A 23,259-nucleotide genomic window follows, 5' to 3' on the forward strand; every position below is an offset into this window, starting at 1 on the left:
TCTCAGATCTCCCACTCCTGACTTGTGCAGCTACACAGCTAATGCCATTGGATTTTATTCATCCTTCTTGGCAAATCTAGGAGTGTAACTAACAATTTATAACATCATTTCTATGAAAAATGTGTGCGTGGAAAAAAAATCTATGAAAAATGTTTCTTTGAAAATGTACTATGCCAAGCATCTAATTTTTTTTTAATAATCCACTTGAAGTGTAGGCACTTTTTAATAGTTATTATTTCTTTAAAAATATCTTAGTTCCTCTTTGAGACAGTCTTTGGAAGCTTTTTCATATTACTGCATCATTGCTTAAGCTCTAGACCTCAAATTTAGCATATTATTCTAGTAAAGTTTTGACCTGTAATTATGGTAAGGAAGGGTAACTCCCTTTAATTAAGGTAATAAGGTAACTTCCACACTGTGGCATTATGAACTTTGTGTGACCTTGAGATACTTACCTGCAATTCCTTCCCTTTTTTTCCCCTTGTAAATAGCTTTATTGAGATACAACTCACATATCATTACAATTCACCCATTTCAATAATTGAATGCCGTGGTCCTTTTTTTTTTTAATATATATATACACACAGTGTTGTACAATCATCACCTTAGCATATTTTTATCACTTCAGAAAACCCCTCGTAGTCATTAGTAGTCACTCCCCATTTTCCCACAAGCTTTCCTGACTATCTCCTCTCCAGTTCTAGGCAACCACTAATCTGCTGTTTTTACAGATTTGCCTATTATGGACATTTCATATAAATGGAGTTATGTAATACGTGGTCTTTTGTGACTGACTTTTCAGTTAACAAAATTTTCAAGGTCCATCCATTTGTAGCCTGTATCAGTACTTCATTTCTTTTTATTGCCAAATAATATTCTGTTTAAGAATTTATCACATTTTGTTTATCTTTTTATTAGTTGTTGGATATTTGCATTATTTTCACTTTGGGGCTATTATAAATATTGCTATACAAATTTTTGTTTGCATACATGATTTTATTTCTCTTGGATATATACCTAGGAGTGAGATTGTTGGGTTGCATGGTAACTGCATGTTAATGATGTAGGAAAGATGTTAAGGTTCCAAGTCGAAGGCCAAGACCAAATTCTTGAGACATCTTTGGTGCAGAAGGGTGGTTTTATTAAAGTAGGAGGACTAGAGGGCAGAAAGAGCTGCAGTGGGGTCATGAGGAATGACCCATTATGTACTTTAAAGTTGGGTGAGCCAGGATCCTGAGGGGGCTAGCTGTTGTTAGGAAAGGTCATTTATTACTGTGTAGTAAAAACTGTGAGATCCTTTAGATGTATATCAGTGGTTCATATACTTGGGAGATAATTTAAACTCTATCCTGAGGGGTAGAGATAAAGGAAGTTTCCAAAGGAATTTTTTATATGTGAAAGTAGACTACAGGGGCTTGGGGGTTGGGCTAAGATTGCCTCTTGCCCTTAGCAAAGTATCAACATAAAGGCAGTTGAGTCCTTGGAAAATGTGACTCTCTGCCTGTTTCAAGGACTTGTCAGTGGGCTGTAAGGTAGAAAGGAAATTTAGTAATTTTTCTTTTGTCTTTGTTTCCCAAATCATTAACATTTTGAGGAGCTGCCAAACTTTTCCAAAGTGGCTGCACCATTTTACATTGTCACCTACAATATATGAGGGTTCCAGTTTCTCTACATCCTTATCAATAGCTGTTATTTTCTTTTTTATTATAGTCATCTAGTGAGTATCAAGTTGTATTTCAGTGTATTTCCATAATGGCAAATCATATTAAACATCTTCCCATGTACTTGTTGGGAATTTATGTGCGCTTTTTTGTTTGTTTTTAAGAAATGTCTGTTCACATCCTTTGCCCAGTTTTCAGTGGGTGTCTTTTTAAATTTTGGTTTGTAAGAGCCATTTACATATTCTGGGTATAAGTCCCTTATCAGGTAAGTAAATTGCAAATATTTCCTCCATTCTGTGAGTTGTCCTTTCACTTTCTTAATGGTGTCCTTTGAAACACAAAAGGTTGTAGTTTTGGTTAATTAAGTTGCTGCTCATTCTTTCTTTTTCGTTTCTTGAGCTCATGTTTGTCAAGTGTTGCCATATACCAGTCATTGTGCCAGGTGCTGGGAATACAGTTATGCCATCTCATGAGTTACCTTAACTCTGCCTTGCTTTGTTTATATACCACTAGGGTAAGATACCCTTGCTTTATGTGAAGTAAGGATAAATATGGTGATCCAAGTCAGATGGAAATGTTTTTAGAAATAACCAGTGATTATAAAGCATTTGATTAATGAATTAATCAGCAGTTCAGCAAGTATTTAGGTTCTACGAAGGAGTTCTAGGGCTCACTTAGGCTATAATTTAGGGACAACAAATGGCTTCTAGTCCTAAATTACCAGCATTCTTACCCATAACATTATTGTAGAAATTTCCGGTTTTTCTGTATTCTCTGCTTGTTAGAAGTGGAATGCATGTTGTCGTGAACTGAATTATGAATTCTGAGATATTGGTTATAGTATCATACTAGAATCTTTATATAACCTAGTACATTGAAAATATGACAAAGCTTATATATAAACTGAACCCATCGTAGAGCCACACCTGTTAATTATTGACTTTTTCCTCAGGTGAAAGAGGCTTGCTTTCTGCAGCATATGTGGACAGTCACAAGTGGGAAGCAAGAGAAAAAGAACATTGTCACCTTGGTAGGTACCTATTGGGCTGTTAGATATGTCATGTCAGTCACTCTATGTTTACCATTATGTTCGTATGCTATATTTATGAAGTAATGCTTTTATGATGACCCCATTCGGATAAGCACATTTTGAGTCTTAAAAAGAATTAGACTGTTATTTTGCATGTGGCAAAATCATTTTTGCTGTCCTGCAAATTTCTATTTCATTTTTGCCTTGATTAGTCTCCCTAAGTCAGGTGAACAGTTCTCTTCTTTCCTGTTTTTTTGTCCATTTTAGTCATATAGTTAATTACCATGCAGGCTGTCTCTGTTTTATATTATCTGCAGAGAAAGAAAGATACATTTTACATTTTCATCCTTTTTTATTGTCATTTCTTAACTTGTGGTCTTTAGAGCTCTTTCTGTCTCTTTTCTATTTTATTAACACGTAATAGATTTGAAAGCAGTGTTATAATCTCATATAAACCATTTAGGGAAAATAGTTGACTAACATCTTCTCAGGCAGTAGGCTCCTAATTATATTTCCCTTTCCTTGTTCTCTAGGTCATATTACACAGATAGCAGCATTTCTTTTCTACAGTAACAAGGCCTACAGGCACCTCGGTCAGTGAAGTGTTGACTCTAACTCTTGGTTTCAGTTAAGGTCATGATCTCAGGGATGTGAGATCAATCCCCACATCTGGCTCCACACTCAGCATGGAGTCTGCTTTAGATTCTCTTTCCCTTTCCCTACCCCTCATATCCTCTCCCCACTCGTGTCCTCTCTCTCTCTAAATAAAAGAAATCTCTAAAAGAAGTCACTGACACGATGAGAACTTTGAAAATATGTAATATACATTATATGTAACATCATGAGGACATAGATAAAGTCAGCGATTAGCGATGGTTTTATGGGACTGATGTAATTTTTTGATCAGTTTCAGTGCTGATCTAATATTCTTCCCCAGATTTCTTTCTCTGTTTTTTTTGGGCTTATATTAAAGAACAAAGTACCCCCGTGTTTATGGATTCTTCTAATAAGTGGTGGGGAGGGAGGAGAGAGACATTCTTTTGTAGCTGTCTATAATGGCTAGCTTGGGCTGGGGAGGGGTTTCAAAGAACTTATCTTTTTCTCCCCTGATGATGTTATTGCAAGAGCAAAATGGGTTTGTACATTCTGGAATGGCTATGTAGGCAGGGGCTAATAAGCAAAGCAGAGCTGTGGAGAATCTGAAGGTAAGTAACTACGTACTTGCACTGAAATGTAGAATCACTGTGAGTAGATAGAAATGCAGATGGCTCAGATGTGGTATGCTGGCAAAGTCCAATATCAGGAGTGACATTATCGTGTCAGACACAATTTTATTCACAAAATGGTGAACACTCTCAACAAAGTTTTGAACAAATCTAATTACCCTCTTCAGTTTACATGGTAGTTGCATCTATGGAAGATTCAGCTTATTTTCAGATTTTGCCCCAAAAAGTACTTTGCCTTTGTTTATATGTAAAATGGAATCAGTTCTGTCCATTATCAATAGGTTGATTTTTTTTTATTATTCGTGTTAATGCCTGCCCTATTGTAGATGCCATGGTACGTGGGGCAGATATTTTAACTATTTGTAAATAGTTTTAAACTTGCAAAAACTTATAAGAGTAATACAAAGAGCATCTATATACTCTTTGCCCAGATTCACCAGTTGTCATTATTTTGACCCTTTTGTTTTTGCTTTCTCATTCTCTACACACTTTTTTTTTTAGCCATTTGAGAGTTCGTTACATATCTTATAGCCCATTAACCTGAGTGCTTTGGTGTACACTACCTGATATTTTTAAAGAAGCCAGTCTCTTTTTTTAGTAGAATATTCCTCTTGGGGATTTGTCTTGTATTTCTTCTTAATTAGATTTAAGAAACGGTCCTCTGGCCAAAATATTGTCGGTAATGTTGTGTCCTATTCAGGATGTCTTCTCATCTGAAGACACCTGATGTCCATCTGCCCTCACTGGTAAGGTTAACTTTGATCACCCAGTCAAGTGTGTGTGATTTTTACCCTGGAGGGTTACTGTTTTTCTCCATTGTGACTAATGGGCAATCTGTGGGAAGATACTTTAATATCATGCCAGTGTCCTGCTGCTTATCAAAAGTTTACCCCTAAGTTTAGTATTCATTTAGCTTCTTGCCTGAATCAATCCTTACTGTGGTGGTTGCAGAATGATGATTTTCCAATTCGTTAATACCTCCACATTTAGTAACTAGTGCTTAGTATTATAATGTAAATAAGAGCGTTCCATTCCCTCCCATTTCTTTCTCTATTTACTATCCGTATGGTCTTGGGTATTGTGAATTCCTCTTTTTCTTTTAATGATTCAATACCATCCTTGTTATTTGAGTGGTCAAATTGTTCCAGTGTTGGGTGGTAGAAGTCCTTTCAACCTGACTCACCTTGTTCCTTTCCTGCTCCAAGGAGTCCTGGTTCCTTTTCGTAAGGAATGGTATTAGAAACCAAGATCTGTGTACTAGTTGTCCTCTTGCTACCGTGCAGTTTTTGCTTCTTGGCCTATTCAGTGACTAGAACTAGGAAAAATATATATACATAGTCACATAAACATATATGCATATAAGCTTATGTGAACATATTTTACAAATAATGAGTTCATGCTGAGACCTCCAATTCCAGTTCATCCCTGCAGAGTTCTTCCTTGCCTTCCCTAGGCCATATTTGTATCAGCTTTCTATACTAAAAGTCTCGCTCCCAACAGGGACAATGTTTGATGTGTTGGACAGTCTCTGCATTGCAGGTTATCTAATTTTCCTATCTTCTGCTCATGCAGTACTCCCTGCTGTCACTGTGATAGTCAGAAAACACCCCCATATTTTAATTGCCCTCTGGGGTTCCTTTTAGGAACCACCGGTCCTATGATGAAACCAACAACAGCTTGTTCTGATATGCCATTCATGAACTGTAAGAGTAGTGCTGTGGAAGTGCAGAGAAGAAAATGAAAGATTTTGGGAAAGCTGTTGTTAACACTTTCCTAGGCATGAAGGGAAGATTAGAGAAGACTGTTCTATTTGGTATAGGATATAGTCAGCTCTTTATTATTAGGGGACAAATTTATGGGGACTTTTACATAGATTCCTGAATAAGCAGAAGCTGTTTGCCAAAGAATGAGTATAGTATGTCTGCAATAAATAAATATCAAATGTAGATAACTGTCTGTTAAGATTGGTACACTTGGAAAAGCAGTAACAAGTACCCTTTACTGAAGACTACTGTCCTTGAATACCCTCTGTACATCTTGAATCCCTATCCAGGCAGAATTGACTTTTTTCCTCACCCTGTATTCTCACAGCACTTTATACCATCGTTGCGCCATTTGATGTGAAAAGTCGGCCCTTGGGGGGCAGTCACCCATGTGAGCCCTAGCTCAGCCAGCTTTCAGAGCTATGTCATTTAACCTTGTTCTTGTAGCCATAAATTAGGGATGACGATGATGCCTGCTTCAGTTAATACCCTACCATATAACAGGTGCTCCAGAAATGTGGAATGAACGAATTTCTAGGCCCCTTGATTCTACCCCTTTATAAAACATTAGGGTATGAGAAATGTTTTGAAACTCAGTCCGCTTGGGGAAAAAAAGAGGTTCTTTGAAACAGTATTTTTTTTTTCTGCTGTGTAACAAAATGTAATTAAAACTCTCGCGCCTGTGTGATATTACTGCATGTATTCCCTAATCCTTGACTTGGTTGAGATGTGTGTCCCGAGAATTCAGGCACTGAGCCTGGGGCTGCATCCCGTTGATCATGCAGTAGGTGGCAGCGCCGCCTGTGCCGGGACCGCTGCGCAGCCTTTGGAACCTGGCGTTTGGGTGCGGACCTTTCCGGAAACCGCCCCCGTACGCGCTTGCGCGGAGTGCTGCTCTTAGCATGTGGAGCGCTGTGATTGGGCGCTGCGACCTGGTGTGAGCTCGCTGATTGGAAGGAGGAGGAGCGGCGATATGGGGCTTTTACTCTGCGTGTCTCCATTGGAGGACGTGGGGTGGAGTGGATCGGGGCTGAAGAGGGAAGATGCCTGGGTGTGGGTGTGGGGCTTAGGCTTCCATCTGCTTAACTGATTTCGCCTCGGCGTGGAGTACTTGCCCCGGAGGTTGGGGGCGGGCGTGGGGGAGGCGACGTTCGGTATTTTCTTAGATGGGTGTGAGGCTCTGGTGCCTCTGTGTTCAGTCTCATTAGTAGTTTTCTATTAAGAGCCTAGGGGGCGGGCTAATAGGGATCTGTCCAGCTCCCAGTATGAGAGTAATTTATTGCTACGGAGCTCTTTAATTAAAAGCAGGAGTGCTGTTTAGTACCTACACTGCATTTTAGGGATCAGGCAGGCCAGGAATGCAGGGCAGGTCCTCTGACAGAAGAATCAAAGGCAGCCTTCATTCCTTGCTAGTTCTTTTGTAAGCACTTTCTAGGTGCCGTCGCATTTAATGCTCACAACAAGCTAATGCAGCTGCTGCTATTCCCCCTTAAGGATGAGGAAACTGAGGCCGTTTTCTGACCCTTAGGGCCATTGCCTTTATGCTGAAAAACAGCTTTCTCAGTGATTGCTGTAAAACCTTCATTCCTACCATAGTGTCTTCCCTTGCACTGAACAGTGGATTTCTTGCTTTTTAAATACACATTTTGGTTGCAGAATAATATATACAGAAATGTGCATAAACCATAATGTATAAATCAATGAACCAAGCAAACTAGTGTAAGAAATGTAAGAAACAGAAGATTCCGCCCACTCAAGAAGCCCTTATTGTGGCTCCCATTTCCTCCTTAAAGGTAGGAATTATTATTTGGACTTCTAACATTATTTAAAAAATGTTCTATAATGGAAAATGCAAACATACAAAAGTAGAGTGATCGAAATGTGGAATTCCCCATACCCGTCATCTGACTTAAACAGTTACCAGCTCATGGCTAATCTTTACTTCATCTCTAATTCTACTCCCCATCAGGACCCTCTGGTTTATTTTGAGGCAAATCCCAGATAGTATGTAATTTCACATACGAATATTTAAACATATATGTCTCAAAGGCAAGGGTATTTTTAATACCATTATCATACCTAAAATTTTAGTAATTATTCATATATGAAAGATACAGTATTCAAATTACCTGGGTACTCTTCTAAATCTTTTTTTTTTAATTTTTAATTTTTTTAAAAAGATTTTATTTATTTATTTGACAGAGATCACAAGTAGGCAAAGAGGCAGGCAGAGAGAGTGAGAGGGAAGCAGGCTCCCTGCCGAGCAGAGAGCCCGATGCGGGACTCGATCCCAGGACCCCGAGATCATGACCTGAGCCGAAGGCAGCGGCTTAAACCACTGAGCCACCCAGGCGCCCCTTTTAAAATTTTTTTTTTTAAAGATTTTATTTATTTATTTGACAGAGAGAGATCACAAGTAGGCAGAGAGGCAGGCAGAGAGAGTCTTCTAAATCTTTTTAATGGTTTGGTTGAATCAGGATGCATATAAGGTCCATACAGTGCAATTCATTTATTGTCCCCTTCTCTTACCTCTGTTAAAATCTTTCTTATAGAAACATACAAAAGTAGAGAGAATAGTATAATGAATCCTCCTGTGTACTGTCACCTGGCTCCAGCAGTTACCACTTCTTTGCTAGTTTTATTTCATCAATCCTCTTTCCCATCACCTGGCATCTTTGTTAGCAGATCATTTTATGTGTATTTTCACATTACCTCCAGAAGATAGGCTTTTTAAAAATACATAATACCATTCTTATTTTTAAAAATTAGTCATTCCTTAACATAATTAAATATGCCATCAATGTTTAAATTTCCCCAGTTGTCTTATAAGTTGTTGTTTGTTTTTAATTTATAGTTTCTTGAAATGGGACCTAGATGAGAGTCATACATTGTAATGTGTTGAGAAGTTTCTTAATTCTTTTTTAATCTGTGAGTTTCTCTTTTCTTGCAATTTATTTGTTGAGGAAAACAGTTCTTTTGTCTGAGAGTTTCCTGCTTCCTAGATTTGCTATTTTCATCCTTATGGTGGTGTTTACATGTTCCTCTATCTTCCATATGCCCGATAAAGCTGGCAGTTAGAGTAGAAGACTTGATCAGATTCAGGGTTTCTTTTTTTGCTTTTCTTTTGGCATGAATACTTCATAGGAAGTATTGTTTACTTTTATCAGGAGGTACACAGCGTTTGGTTATCCCTCTGTAATATTAAAGGCCTTTCATGATCATTGCTTATATACTTATTATTTCATTAGGAGCTGCAAAATGTTACTATTTTAATTCTGTCATTTCTTACTCATTTATTACTGAGAAATTTTTTATAAGAATTTTTTTCATCAGCAATTATCCTAAGATACAGTTTTTATGAAGAGGCAGCTTTCAAGATAATCCTACCATCCTTCCATCCTCCTACCATTCTCCAAAAATGATCAATGAGTATATATTTTTTAAAATAAGTTATGAACTCCTAGAGTTAAGCATTGCACACATTTTAATCCATTACGGTTGATGTTTTTATTGAAAGGGCCTTAGTTCTCCAACTGGACTTTTTTATAGATCCCTAGGATTCTTGGGCTTTCCAACTCAAGTCAGAAGATTGCTGTTTTACACTGTTTCTGTACTGGGTTTCCCTTTGGTTAAAATAAACACTGAATTAAAGCATTGTGTCCAAATTCCTCCACTAACCATGCACATCTGTTGAGAAGGTATAGGGTGCAAGTTAACAGCATTAGCCAGTTAGCAGCTTTTTAATTACAGACTAGGCCCACAGTGAAGAGGGCTAAGGAGAAAACCATTTTGGGGAACTGAGTAGAGTGTTAGTAGGAGGGCAGGCCTGATGAGGAAGCTGTCTGCATTCCATCAGAGGAAGTTCTCTCGCTTATTGGGTCATCTTGCTAGGGGTAAGGGTCCTGGTGATGAGCTGAATTGGATTTCTGAGCCTTACTGAATTAAATATTTTCTAATTTTTCATATTATAAGTAATTATAAAGTAAAGGACACCTTTTGGTTTTAGTTTTTGTTTTAAGCACTCCCTTTCCAGATTCAAAGAAAATTACACCATTGACACATTTGAATTCAGGCTGAAACTAAGCTCTGTGGTCATCTCTTACAGGCACTTTTCCCATTAGCTGAGGTTTAGTTTTGCTGTGTCATTTCAGCTGGGAGGTCTTTGGCTTGTTGCAGTGATTTTTCAAATTTTGTTCTTGAAGCCCAACAAATTTCTGAGACCTGCTTTTCTAACTTTGTCAGTTCCATATTTGCATCTATATCTGACATCTGTTTATTTATTAGGCTTCACATCTAGAGATGGGTCTGAGTTGTGCACATCATCCTCCTTTAGTCTCATTTTCTTAGTGTATATGTATATAAAGCTTGACTTTAGATTTTTCCTTTATTGGAACTATTTGTTTTAAAGCTTATGGTGACAAATAGATACATGGAAACCTAAATATCTATATTCAGAGTGGTTCCTAGGTTAGTTTGTCCTACTTCCTTCTGTTGCTTCTATACATAGGTTATGTGTGCTTGTAGTTTTTCTTAAATGTGGGAAACAAAAGCATAGCTTTGGACTGAGGGTACAATAATAACTTGTATCTAATTCTTTATTACATAAATTAGATAAGGTACACAAATATTCTTAAGCCCAGAAAGGTTAGTGCTGATTGGGTAACAGCGATACACATTTACACCGAAATCATGAAAAACCAAAACCTTCTAATAATTTCTCACCTAAAGCACAGTCATATACTTGAATTTTTAAAAAACATTTTATTTAGGTGTTTTATTTTCCACCTTATTCTGGAAATGGAATTCAGTTTAATATCCTCTTCGAACTTATGAGCAACCTCCAAGACTTATTTTGTGTTGCCTCCATAGTAGTTCTCAGACATAATTCATTCTAGTTCCTGCAAGGGTGCATCGCGATCTCTTAGGGCTTTTGTTTAAAAGTTTTTATTTCCCGGTCTTACCTGAAGCCTGCAGAATTAGAGTTGCTCTCTGGGTGTGTGAAACTTAGGAATCTGAAGTTTTCAAGTCTTTCAAGTGATTCAGATCCTTAGCCAGGTTTGTGAATAGTTACACTCCTATACTTGGAATAGTGTAGGGTCCTTAATAAAATCTTCTATGACCTTAGATCATCAGTGGTATTGTTTTCTTCAGACAAGAAGAACATTTTATACCAGTATACATTTCATTTTCTGGACATATTTCAGATTGTCTGTCCAGCTTTAAGTTTTGTTAGATGAAGATCTGTTTTCCCATATAGCTTTTGTTGACCTCAGCCATCCTCTGCAATGTATATTCCTGAGGAGCTGAATGACAGGCAAGAAGGCATCATCTTCGGCACATTTCTTTGAAGAAAACCTGGGCATCTGTAGGCCCCTCACTGAAATGTGAAGTGTGATTTTTGACTGTTAAAGCTCATGGTCCAGAAGCCTGGGGTGCTGGCCCTCTGTAGGCCACAGCTGCCTGAGCTTTCCTGGCCATCCCTGCTCTGTGTAGTTTTTCTGCTTCATTCATCACACCGACACTGTCGCATAAGGTGATTGGTCACATACAATACCTAGCAGCAGATCCCTCTCTGACTTCTGATATGCAAATGTTATTCCTCTGATACTGGCTCTGCAGCTGTTGCCTTTTTGAAGCTCCCAACCAGTTTCATTTGACTGATGATGTCTTGGTGTGAAGGATTAAAAGGGAATCTTGAGTTACCACAGTACAGAAGCCAACTCAATCGGGTGTTTATCATAAAGATTTGGTATCATGAGACCTGTTTAATATCATTCTGTTTGCAATATTAATTTGCCTTAATGTGAATAGGTTTTGGGGACTTCTTTGTGTGTGTGTGTGTGTGTGTGTGTGTATTCTTTAATCACCTGGTGTCAGTTTCTTTAAGATAATCATAAGAAACGGAATCACTTTTACATCATATTAGGTTTTCAGGATTTAGTGTTGCTTTCTCACAGTACCTACTGAGTCATTGAGAGCATTGCTCCAGGAAAAGGAAAGAAGGAAAAAATGGTTAAATGCACAGCAAAAAGTCTTCAACAGATACTTACAGGTTGACTACCTCTGTCTTCTTTTTACTTGACACAAATTTCTTCTACCAGGGAGTAAAAATCTTGGAAATTCAATTACTTCTTTCTCCTTCCTTCTTCTTGCCCTTCCCTCCCTCTCTCTTTCCCTTCCTTTCTTCCTTTTATTAATTTATAACTTATTTTTTAATTTTTTAAAATTTAAGAATTTTTTTTATTTTTTAATAAACATATAATGTATTATTAGCCCCAGGGGAACAGGTCTGTGCCTTTTATTAATTTTTTAGAGATATTTATTGAGTTCCATTTATAAAAACTGTTCTAGGGACTGAGAATACATCAGTGAATTAAGTCCTTGCCTTCATGGATTTTGCTTCTAAGTATAAAAGACAGACATACACACACACACACACACACACACACAGACTAACTTACGTAGGCATTTGTAGATCATAGAAAATGTTTTGGATTTTATTCCATGTATGATAGCAAGCTATTGGCTGCTTGAGAAAAGTAAATGGCAGGATCTGATTTATCTTTTAAAAGGCTTACTCAAACTGCTGTGTGAAGGTTAGATCGTAAGGGTGGGGGCAATAGTTAGTAGTAGTTAATTAGTAGTTAAGATGACTAGTCAGGAGGTGAGAGGTTGGTAGTGCTAATGGTGAAAAATATATATTTCATCTAGATCCCATAGGATTTGCTGACAGTTGGTTATAGAATGAAAAAGAATGGGGTTTAGGATAATGCCTAGATTTTTTTACCTGAATAAGCCAGCAGATGTAGTGGCCATTTACTGAGAGGGGAAATGCTTGGGGGAAAGCAGGTTTGAGGTGGGAGAATTAAGAGGACATGACATGTTTAGATACATATTAGACTTCCAGAGGGAGATGTCCCCTCTGAAGTTGGAAACACAAGTCTGAACTTACAGGCAGAAGTCAGGGTAAGCATGTACTTGAGGAGCAAATAATCCGTAGATGATGAGTAAAGCTGTGGGAGAGAGAGAGCTCGTGAGATCACCCAGGGACTGAGCAGATGTATCAAGGAGGACTGTTTTAAGAACTCCTGCTGCTGAGGGGAACAGAACAGAGGAGAAGTAGCTGGAAGGAGATATGAAGTCAAGGGAGATTTTTATCATTTTGATTTTTTGTTTGTTTAATAAAGTTCATCCTTTGTTAAAAAATAGAAGGCAGAGTCTATGCGCACAGATCCTAGTAGCCTGGAAACCTGATGGTAGGAGGATGAAATTCTCTTGATTGCTTATATTTTATACTCAGGAAAATAAGACACAAAGTCATGAGCTGAGAGGAGGGAAGAGGGGGAAAGAGCATATTGTAAGTTTGAGAAGCAATGGGAAGGTGTGAAATAATCCTTTTGGAGAGTATGTTGTTTAGTATTTTAGACTTTTAGACTCTTAGTGTAATCTCAGGAATACCACGTATTTCTGTGAATATTTTGCTTAAAGGAACCAGAATAGGGATAGTTCAGTCCAAAAGTCATTAAATGTAGACAGAGTGCTTCTCTGATTTGTTCAGAAAATGTGTAAAAGTCATTTGATAAATTCCAGTCTTTAAATTTTTGAATCGCTAATATAGCTCCCTGGTTCAAAATGCAAAAGGAATAAACATGTAAGCAATGAACTGTCTTCTTTCCTTGGGTCCCTACTGTCTAATTCCTTTCCCTGGAGTCTGTCAATGATAACACTTCCCTGTGCTTCCTTCCAAAGATACTTTATTGATTGATTTTTTTTTTTAAGATTTTATTTATTTGACAGACAGAGATCACAAGTAGGCAGAGGCAGGTGGGGGTGGGGGAGAAGCAGGCTTCCTGCTGAGCAGAGAGCCTGATGCAGGGCTCCATCCCAGGACCCTGGGATCATGACCTGGGCTGAAGCAGAGGCTTTAACCCACTGAGCCACTATTGATCGATATTTTATTTTTATTTTTTTTAAGTAAGCTCCACACCCAGCTTGGAGCCCAACGCAGGGGTTGAACTCACGACCCTGAGATTGAGACCTGAGCTGAGACATTGATCTATTTTTTAAAAGCTAAAAACATGGTAGGATTTTTAAAATATTCCTTATTCCAATTAAATAAATCATTTTTTAAAATATTACTAATGGTCCTTTATCCTCTTTAATTTATACAAAAATGATTTCTAAAAAGAGCAAGGAAGAGCATCTGTTTTAATAGTAACTTTACAGTATTGGCAGCCATCTGGCAGGAGTTGTATCTGTTAGATTTTTCTTAAGAAATATGTATATTTAACAAGGTTCTTTTTCCTTCTTTGTCTTCACAGCTGATCTAGCATCTTTAATGGATAAAACATATGAGAGAAAGTTGCCTGTTAGTTCTCTAACAATATCACGGGTAAGAACACTTAAACATGTATATTTTCAAAGAGGGAGGACAAGAGGCTCTTTATATAGATGAGGCTGTGTAGATAAAGATTTCATAGGAAATATTTCTCCAGAGTATGGTATGTTTTTGTGGTTACTAAAAGTGTTTTATGGTAAAGTAGCAAATTTCTATAACTGAAATAAAAGGTAATAAATTTACCAGACTCTGATATCACTGATCATTTTTATGTATCTGATTTATTTATATTTTTCCAGAATATGGTATTCTGTTTTGTGATATGATTTTTTTTTAAGTTGGTACACCCTTCAAAGTATAGTATTCATTTGTTAATATTGAAAGTAATTTTGATACTTGAGGAAGTCTGTAAAAGAAAGGATATTGTTAATGTTAAATTATCTGCAGTGCAGTGGAGGGGAGAATAATATTAGGCTGGGAATCGGGAATAGCCATTGATAGTAACCATTACTGAACACCTATGCCAGCTGTTTTACTTGTTTCTTAACATACATTATCTCTGTTCATTCTTATAGCGGTTATTTGAGATAAGCACTGTAAACTGCATTTTACATGTAAGACTCAGACTGGTTGATAACTTTCTCAAGTTCACACAGTTCATAAGTAAAAAAGTGAGCTCTGTGACATCCAACTGCTTTTCAGTTGCCTCCCTCAAAGAGATCTTTTCTTTATCATGAATTTACTTTGTGACATTGTCTACTGGGCTCCTCTCAATCTCCTCATTTCCAGTGTAGGATCAATACTATCACCCTACAGGCCTAATGCAATGCCAAAATGAAATCTTAGTTGTGAAAATTCTTTGTTGAAATTAATGGCACCATAAAATTCAAGATGTTGTTAAGTCTAAAAGAGGAGAAGTAAAGAAACTCTATCCTTTTTGGTCTGGGTCCTTTCTTTCTCCCTTTTGATGTTTTCCTTTTAGTAGGGAAATAGTTTTAACTAGATCATAACCTAAGTTGTGTAGACTCATCATTTTAAGAGGGGAACTGAAAAGCCATTGCTCATCTCTTACATGATGGATATAATTTCTGTATGCCATAATACCTGATATTTGTGTAAGCAGCACTTTAGAGCTTAACAGGCTTTCATGTACATTTTCTCACTGGGGCTTTACACTCTTCAATGCAGGTGCCTTTATTTTAGTTATGCAGATGGAGCAGCTAAGTTCCAGAACGACTGTGCCATCTGTCTCTGCCACATAGCAAGCAATCAGGAGAGCTAGTTCTCAACTTTCAGTCCTGTGTTTGAAGCGTATTTTCTCTGCTCCTTAATGAGATTTCTAAATAAAATCCGTAAGTCCTGGACATCTTTAGAAAGTCTTCTCCTTTTTACTCTTCTTTATGAGGCTTTAATTATATTCATAACATGCATTTTCTCCTACTCCATCCTTTTTGCCCGTGTGTCTGTGTTAGGGTAGAATTCCATTCTTGGAATAATTCTTTTCTGTTTCTTTACTTTAGAGTTAAGGAACGCACACAGGGATTTTGTGGTTCAAAGGAAGAATTTGTTGGTGCAAGGATCACAGGTTGACTCTGAACCAGAGTACAAAACCAGAGTAGGAAATCAGAGTAGGAAAATGGTGTTGTCACGTTTGGAACTTAGAACCTAGAGAAAATATCAGGGTTTAAAGATAAAGGGAGATACTGATAGCTAATTATACACATAGTAAGAGGAGCTCTCTCTTGTTCTGAGCAAGTTTCATGTTTGGTTTTTAGTTTATCTAACCAGGGTTGATCTGCACATAGGAAGAGAGAAGCCAGTATATATTCTTTGCCTTAGTATAAAAGGGTTTCAAGGATGAAGTCATACCGTGCAAACAGTGGTCCAGTAAAATGGGTGTCTTAACCTTTTTTAAGGTCAGTTTGTGAATTGGATCCAGTATATGGCATAATCTGTATTTAACCAAAGTTTATTTTTCTATCTTTCAGTTTGTGGACAATATTTCCTCTAGAGAAGAGGTAGACCATGCAGAGTATTACCTTTATAAGTAAGTTTTCTATTCTATTTGGTTTGTATATTCTCTTACAAAAGGTGGTAGGTATTATATGTTTAGCACCTTGCTTTTTAAGTTCCCATTTTGGAGATATTTCCATATCAGTATATAGATAGCTTCCTCGTTTCTTATAACTGCATCGTATTCCGTATTATGAATATACTATTTAAATCAGTTCCCCATTGTAGATAGACACTTGAGGTTGTTTGCTCTCTTTGTATTAGGTGCAATGGAGTAATTAACAACTCCGTACACTTGTAATTTTGCACATAATTCTCATAAGTATATATATTTGTAATTACAATAGCTCTTGCCAAATTACTTTCCACTGAGATTTCACCAACTAACATACCTGCTGGCAGTCTGTGAGAAAGGCCTGTTTTTACAACTTGGTCAACAGGAATTTTTATATTTCTGGATTTCTTGTCAGTCTGATAGGTGAAAAATTTTATGTATCTACTTCTCTCCCTTACTTATTTGGTTGGAAACACAGTCTGTTTGCACTATTCATCGATTTTTAATTAACACTACATTTTTAAACTTTTTGTACATTACCACATTTACTTCATTCTTTCTCACAGCTGTGAACAATTCCACTGTGAACTACAGATACACACCCATGTGTACAAAGAAAAGAAGCATGTTCAGTATAGTACCATCTATAGTAGCAAAAGACATGAATAATCTAAAGCTTATTAAATAAGGGGATGTCAAATAAATTATGATTTACTCTGATATTTGGTTTTTCATTAATCAGATATGTAAAAAAAATGATACCCTATAACTCTTTGATTCTTTGTTGTATTTTAGGAATCGATTTATGATTCATTCCAATTGCTACATTTCAAAAATAGACTCTAGTTGAAACTTAAAATGTTTTCTAGTAAGCATTACATTAAAATTTGCCACTTGATCTTACTTTGCTTTAAGAGAGTATTTTATTTTTTCCATCTGGGTTCAGTTTTTAAAGTTTTCTTTATATCGGTGAAAATTTATTCAATTTTTTTTCACATGATTTTACTACATAGTAATGAGCCCCCTTTTTTTTTCTTTCTGAATTGGGTAAATTCTACCACCTTTTTGGTGTTTTCTGTTGAAATGTAAATCTTAAGCAGATTAGATTTCACACTTTTTAAATCTTATTTGCCTTTAATGATGCCATAAGTTTAAATTCTTGGGGCACCTGGGTTTCTCAGTTGGTTAAGTATCTGCCTTTGACTCAGGTCATGATCCTAGGGTCCTGGGCTTGAACCCCACATTGGGCTCCCTGCTCAGTGGGAAGTTGTCTTCTCCCTCTGCTGCTCCCCTGCTCGTGCTCTCTCTTCCTCTCTCTCAAATGAATAAATGAGGTCTTTAAAAAAAAATAAGTTTTAATTCTGTGTCCTAAAATCATAATTGCAAGTGCCCTCTCCTCCATTAAGATAAATATAAAGGGATTCCTTGATGAGAGTAAGCCCCGCCTTTCTTGAGTGGTTCTTTGGCATCGTGAGGCTCTTTTGAGAGTTATTTTTGCGTGTGGTGGAAGGGCTAGCATCTGCCTACTTCTCATTCTTTTGCTTTGTCAATGGCAAAATGCAGAAATAGTTACAATGTCTAAAGAGAAATTATTCCTTAGAATACCATCCTGTGGGACACAGTGCCATAGCCTTGGAAGAAATACATCCCAAATTTACAGGTACCTCTGTAGCATGTAATTGATTTCAGTGACTCAGCGTTTAGCAAGTATTTACTGAGCACCTACTGCATGTCCAGGCTGTGTCAAGTGCTGGTGTGTCGTGACCAGTAAGTTAAACACTGTCCCATTCTTCATACATTAAAGTTTAACTGAGAAATTTAAGTCCCGCCTTTAAGACCATCCATGATTCTTCACATGATGTTTGGCCTGGAGTCTTACTGAAAGTTTCCTAAAATCTCTCTCCTGTTTCCATACAGAACATATACAAGACTCTTACTCATCTTAAATCTGAGCCACTGTTTAATTTCATGTCCCATCCTTTGCTTAATCAAAACTGATGTTCTAATATGTTACTGAATTTCAAGAATACTTCAGTAAAATAACAAAACTAATGTTCTAACTATGACTTACCACTTTTTGATTTCTATTCTCCCTCCTCCCATTGCCAAGAAGATCGGCTCTTTTTCTTAGCTTTTTTTTTTTTTTTAAGAAGTAAACATTTTTGTGACTTCATGAGATTACTGTTATATGTATATGGGACTAGGTATAACCCCCCAAAACTGCATCAAGATATAGATAATGGAGGTTGGCTAGATTCACCCATTAGCTGAATGTCTCACTCTTGCTTTCCACCCTTAGAGAATATATAAAACAGTTGTGCCTCAGCAAAATTAGAAGTTACATGTTATGAACTCTTGGGGATTCTCTCCATTAATTGATAGCAAGAATGTTAATCCTGAAGACACCAGGGGCCCATGATGTTTCTACTGGCTAGGCCTTCTGCGTGCATTCTAGATGGGATGACTTTAGGCATCTTAGAGGAAAGGTCGAATCACAAGTCTAGGGTGAGGAAATGTTGAAGGGATTTCTTAATCCCATACAACTGACAGCTTCTTGCTCGGCTGCCTTAAGGATTTCTCGTTCCCCAGGCAGTACTGTCTTTGAGAATAAGGCCCACAACAGAACTTTGGGCAGTCACCTGTTAGTAGCTCAGCTCTTTCACTGCCTTAGCCAGTGCAGACCACGCTCAGCAAGTGGAGCATAGCTGCCACATCCCCTCCTATTCCAGTGATCAGATCCTCCACAGTGATTATGATATGAGTATTAGGGCCAAAGAAGTTTTGACCCTACAGTGATCAGTGGCAAGCTAATGAGCATCTGCCGCCCCATCAGGTGCACAAGTAAGTAGTTCCAAGTTCTATCAGTTCAGGGTGCTGCCGACAAACATGCCCGCTGGTTATCATCCTGTCGTCCCAGGAGAGAATTTTAGCTTTTGAATCTCCTGAAGGACACAGGTTTAAAAGTTTAGGGGCTTCAAGATTAAGAGTCTCAGGGATCTTTTAAGGAGAGTTAGAAAGGCTGCTGTTGAGAGAGCAGGAGAGAGAATTTCCAAACCTCTCTCTTTGGGTTGTGATCTGTTCACTGGGGGCCTACAACCTGATCAACTTTTCCCCTACCATTCACTTAAAAAACAAAACAAAACAAGGAAAGGGAAATGATGCATCAACAAAGAAATAGTGTGAGCTAGAGATGAAGTACAATAAACAAAACCCAACAGCTAAGAAATAAGAAAACAAGGCATGCTAAGAGCTGTTGGGCTATAACAAAACAAAGGGTTAAAACAGGAGAATAAAAGAGTGAAAAAGAATAAAACGAGGTAAGAAGGACCCGATCCTCTATATACTGTATTCACCAAATATATACAGATACGCCCAGGAGAGTGGGAAATAGGCACAGGCCTGCTATCACCGAAATACTCTCAGCAAGTATTTGTGGAACAGTAGCCCTCTTTCTGCGTGGTTTTCAAGCAGTCTTCCCAGAAGCCCTGAAGCTGGCTTCTCACAGAGGTTTGGGGGTATGGGTGCAGGAGGAAGCGGCAGTGAGGGAGAAGCCAAGCACTGTTGTCACCAGCCCTCTCCTTCTGTTTAAGCAGGAGAAGCTGTGTCTCCAGCTGCTTTTATCGATCAGGGTCTGCAGAGAGAATTCAGAGAGGTCTGTGAACTTAGAATAAAACTCTTATTTTTCACTAACCTCTCAGTAATATTTAGCATTTCCTTTCATTATGAATACAGGCAACAGATCACAGTATTATAAGCAGCATCTGTGTCTTTCTCACTAATAAACATAGGTTTTTCAAATAGCATTATGTTTGTAGCAGCTATCTTAAATTATGCTCATCAGTGCTTAGAAATTAAATTGGAATTAAACTACTGCTAGAGAAGCACATGTTCCCACATCTTAAGCATTTTTTAATATTTTGATAATTGTATTTCACTATAATTGGTTTCCTTTGTGATCCTGTGTGCTCTTATTTTATGCATGTAAAACATTGTTCTGGGAAGGGGCTTAGGAGCTTGCAGAGTTCCAGAGAGTTCTTTGCCACAAAGAAATGTCGAGAACCCTGCTATGAGATCGTGTTTGAAAAAAAGGTCCTTTGCTTGGATTAGTCCTGCTGCTTCCCCCAGGCCTTTTGAAGTTTTCTAGGTCTTTGTTTTTTCCTTCCTACAAAGAAGGCTTTATTTTCTTATTTTAGTTTGGACTTTATAGAGTAAGACAAACATATGGCTGATAGGTGTGCTGTTTTCCAAATGAAAGCTTAAATATAGCCTGCCTCCTGAGCTTCCCCACTGAGCCGGAAGAAGGTGAAGGGAAGGTGAGGAGAAGAGGACAGGCCTCTAGATGCTGTTGGCAGGAGACCAGTGTGGGGGTGGCATGGGGCAGGAACAGGAACACTTCGGCTGGGTTTTGGTATCACTAGCCCTTCTGGGCTTGATGAGGGAGAAGCCACAAGACTGCCCAGCTGTAGCAGCAGAGGTGTTGAGGCACCAAGGAGAAAGGTAACCCCGCAACTGATGGCTGCTGAGAGGAATGGGCCACTCAGTGGGCATCTGACTTCTGGGCATAAGAAGCTGACTGCTGAGTCATGCTTGATGTTTATTAAAAAGAGTTTTACGGGGCACCTGGGTGGCTCAGTCAGGTAAGCGGCTGCTTTGGCTCAGGTCATGATCCCAGGGTCCTGGGATTGAGCCCCACATCGGGCTCCCTGCTCAGCGGGGAGCCTGTTTCTCCCTCTCCCTCTGCCTGCCTCTCTGCCTACTTGTGTTCTGTCAAATAAATAAATAAAATCTTTAATAAAAAAGAGGGGAGTGGTTTATATGTCCCATGTTAGTGTTAAAAAGAGTTGAGCAAAACAGTTTTTCCTTTGGTCATAGGATTATTTTCTGCTTCCTATTCCTATGCCCTCTCCTTTGGCTTTTGAAGGAAAAAGTCTTCCTACCTTTGCTGTACTAAATTTATAATACTGTAGATTTAGAGCATTCCTAAGAATTAGATTTGCATCTTTATTTTACTGATGCAGAGACAAAAGCGTAGAGATTCACTGAGAATAGTCAACATAGATGATGTGCCTGTCAGCCACTGCCTGTCCCACACAGAAAAAAGGAGCCACAAGGATGGAATGTGAACAGAGACCAATACTATAAAGATACAGTGTTTTCCCAGTGCAAGATATTATCAATAAGGATCCCAGAGGGAGCTATCGTTTTTTTTTTTTTCAAGGAAGCGGAGATGGAAGGGATTCCATGGAGATCAGAGTATAGAGCATGATAGAGCATGAGGAAATGAAAATGAAGAGATAGAAGGAAATTCCTTGTATTTCTTGTAATCTGTCGGTCCTTGGTGGTACTTGATTTCTAAAAACTAAGATCTTAGCTTTTTTTCACAAGAAATAACCCTTTTAGGTTCTTTGAACTTGAGGTCAGTGTTATAGCAAGTTACCTAGAGTTTTCCTTTATCATTTTGTGGAGAGCATCTCTTGGGCCACCTAATCAATAGTTCTGAGCTCAGGACCCCCCAAATCTATGTGCGCTGCCTATGTGCATACAGATGATCCCTGAGGCAGGCTCTGTGTCTCCATCTTCAGGAGACAAAACTGTCATCGGTAAAATTGTGGCACCAGTAAAAGCTATTGTTTTCATGGTTCTAACAAGCTTTAACAATTCCCATATCGGTATTTGATTATTGTATTAATTGAATGCAACCTCAAGCCATTAAAAATTGCTTCTTTCCATGTGGTATCCTCTTCTTTACCAAGGATGTTTGCACATTACTTACTCAGACTTTCAAGTACTTTTGGGATCATGGCAATTTAGACGTGCATGAAATGAGACTTGTTCCTTTTTTTATCAGAGTGTCAGTAATCAGAACTGATAATTTGATCTTCAACATAATGGTCATTCCTGAAGGCAAAGTGATAGAAATTTCTAATGTGTGTAACATATTCTCTCTATTTTTAAAATATAACATTTTTTTAAAGTAGCCTTTTAGGGGTGCCTGGGTTACTCACTCAGTTAAGTGTCTGACTCTTGATTTCGGCTCAGGTCATCTTCTCAGAATTTTTTTTCTTATTTTTATTTTTTTAAGATTTTATTTATTTATTTGACACACAGAGATCACAAGTAGGCAGAGAGGAAGGCACAGAGAGATGGGTGGGGGGGGGAAGCAGGTTCCCTGCTGAGCAGAGAACCCGATGCAGGACCCCGAGACCTTGACCTGAGCCAAAGGCAGAGGCTTAACCCACTGAGCCACCCAGGCGCCCCATCTTCTTGGGATCTTGGCCCAAGTTGGCTCCTTGCTCAGCAGGAAATCTGCTGGAGGATTCTCTCTCCCATTCCTCCTTCCCTCTCCCAACTCGTGCGCTCTTGAGCTCTGGCTCTAAAGTAAATAAATAACATTTTAAAAAATAAAGTAGCCTTTTGGTTTTTAACAAAAATATGGGGACTGCTGAATTAATTGTCATTCAATAAGAAGAGGCAGTTGCAGAGCTTCATGAGAAGGTCTGTTTTTCTCAGAATACAGCTCTGTGTTGTCATGAAAATGGCATGTCACCCATTAATGAGACAAAGTCAAGGTTGTGTGGCATGCTGTATGCTGCCAATACATCCATCCACACTGTACCTTGGCTTCAAGCATCTTTCGTGAGTTGCTTAACTGACCTGGCAGATACCAGGCGTCCCTGGTTGGAGACGGATGGTAGGTCAGGAACAGCTGGGGTGAGGCAGATGGCAGCCTGCATGTCTCCAGGTCCCAGGTTGGCAGCCAGTCTAAAAAAGGATGGACCAAAATAGCTTCATTTTTCACAAAAATACCCTAGTGTTTACTTGGAAGGTGAGTGCACTATCCTAGGCCTATGTTGTAAGAATCTGTCTGCCTATTGAAAGAGGGAAAGGTGGGAGTTTATTCGGAGTTCAAGCAATAGTAATTTTCCTTTGAGGGCATAAAGATTGTATATTTCAGCAGTAAAATGAAATTAGAGATTTTTCTGCTAGTGTATTATCAAGTGTCATTAATATTTGAACATTATTAAGAAAAGAGTAAAAGGCCAGGGGAGGTAAATGACTCTTAGAGCTTTTATTTTTTTTAAAAAACACATCCATACTTTAATATTACTGAGTGCTTTATTTAGTTCTTATTTGTGGATCCTTACCACAGGGCTGGGAGAGTTTCTTACTATT

The 23,259-nt window shown here is 38.2% G+C and overlaps 1 protein-coding gene across 2 annotated transcripts in view; it reads left to right on the forward strand.

Moving 5' to 3' along the window:
• The window catches only part of MRPS27 (mitochondrial ribosomal protein S27), an 87,776-nt gene that overhangs the window by 4,811 nt on the left and 59,706 nt on the right, over nt 1-23,259 (forward strand). The window contains exons 2-4 of one of the 2 annotated variants that reach the window (XM_046000895.1): nt 2,614-2,691; nt 14,002-14,072; nt 16,007-16,065. In XM_046000895.1, the coding sequence (XP_045856851.1) occupies nt 2,614-2,691; nt 14,002-14,072; nt 16,007-16,065 (208 nt within the window). The remainder of the gene's footprint in view (nt 1-2,613; nt 2,692-14,001; nt 14,073-16,006; nt 16,066-23,259) is intronic. The other variant, XM_046000896.1, reaches the window with a different exon arrangement.

This window comes from Meles meles, chromosome 3 (genome assembly GCF_922984935.1).
Source record: "Meles meles chromosome 3, mMelMel3.1 paternal haplotype, whole genome shotgun sequence".
Taxonomy (NCBI): domain Eukaryota; kingdom Metazoa; phylum Chordata; class Mammalia; order Carnivora; family Mustelidae; genus Meles; species Meles meles.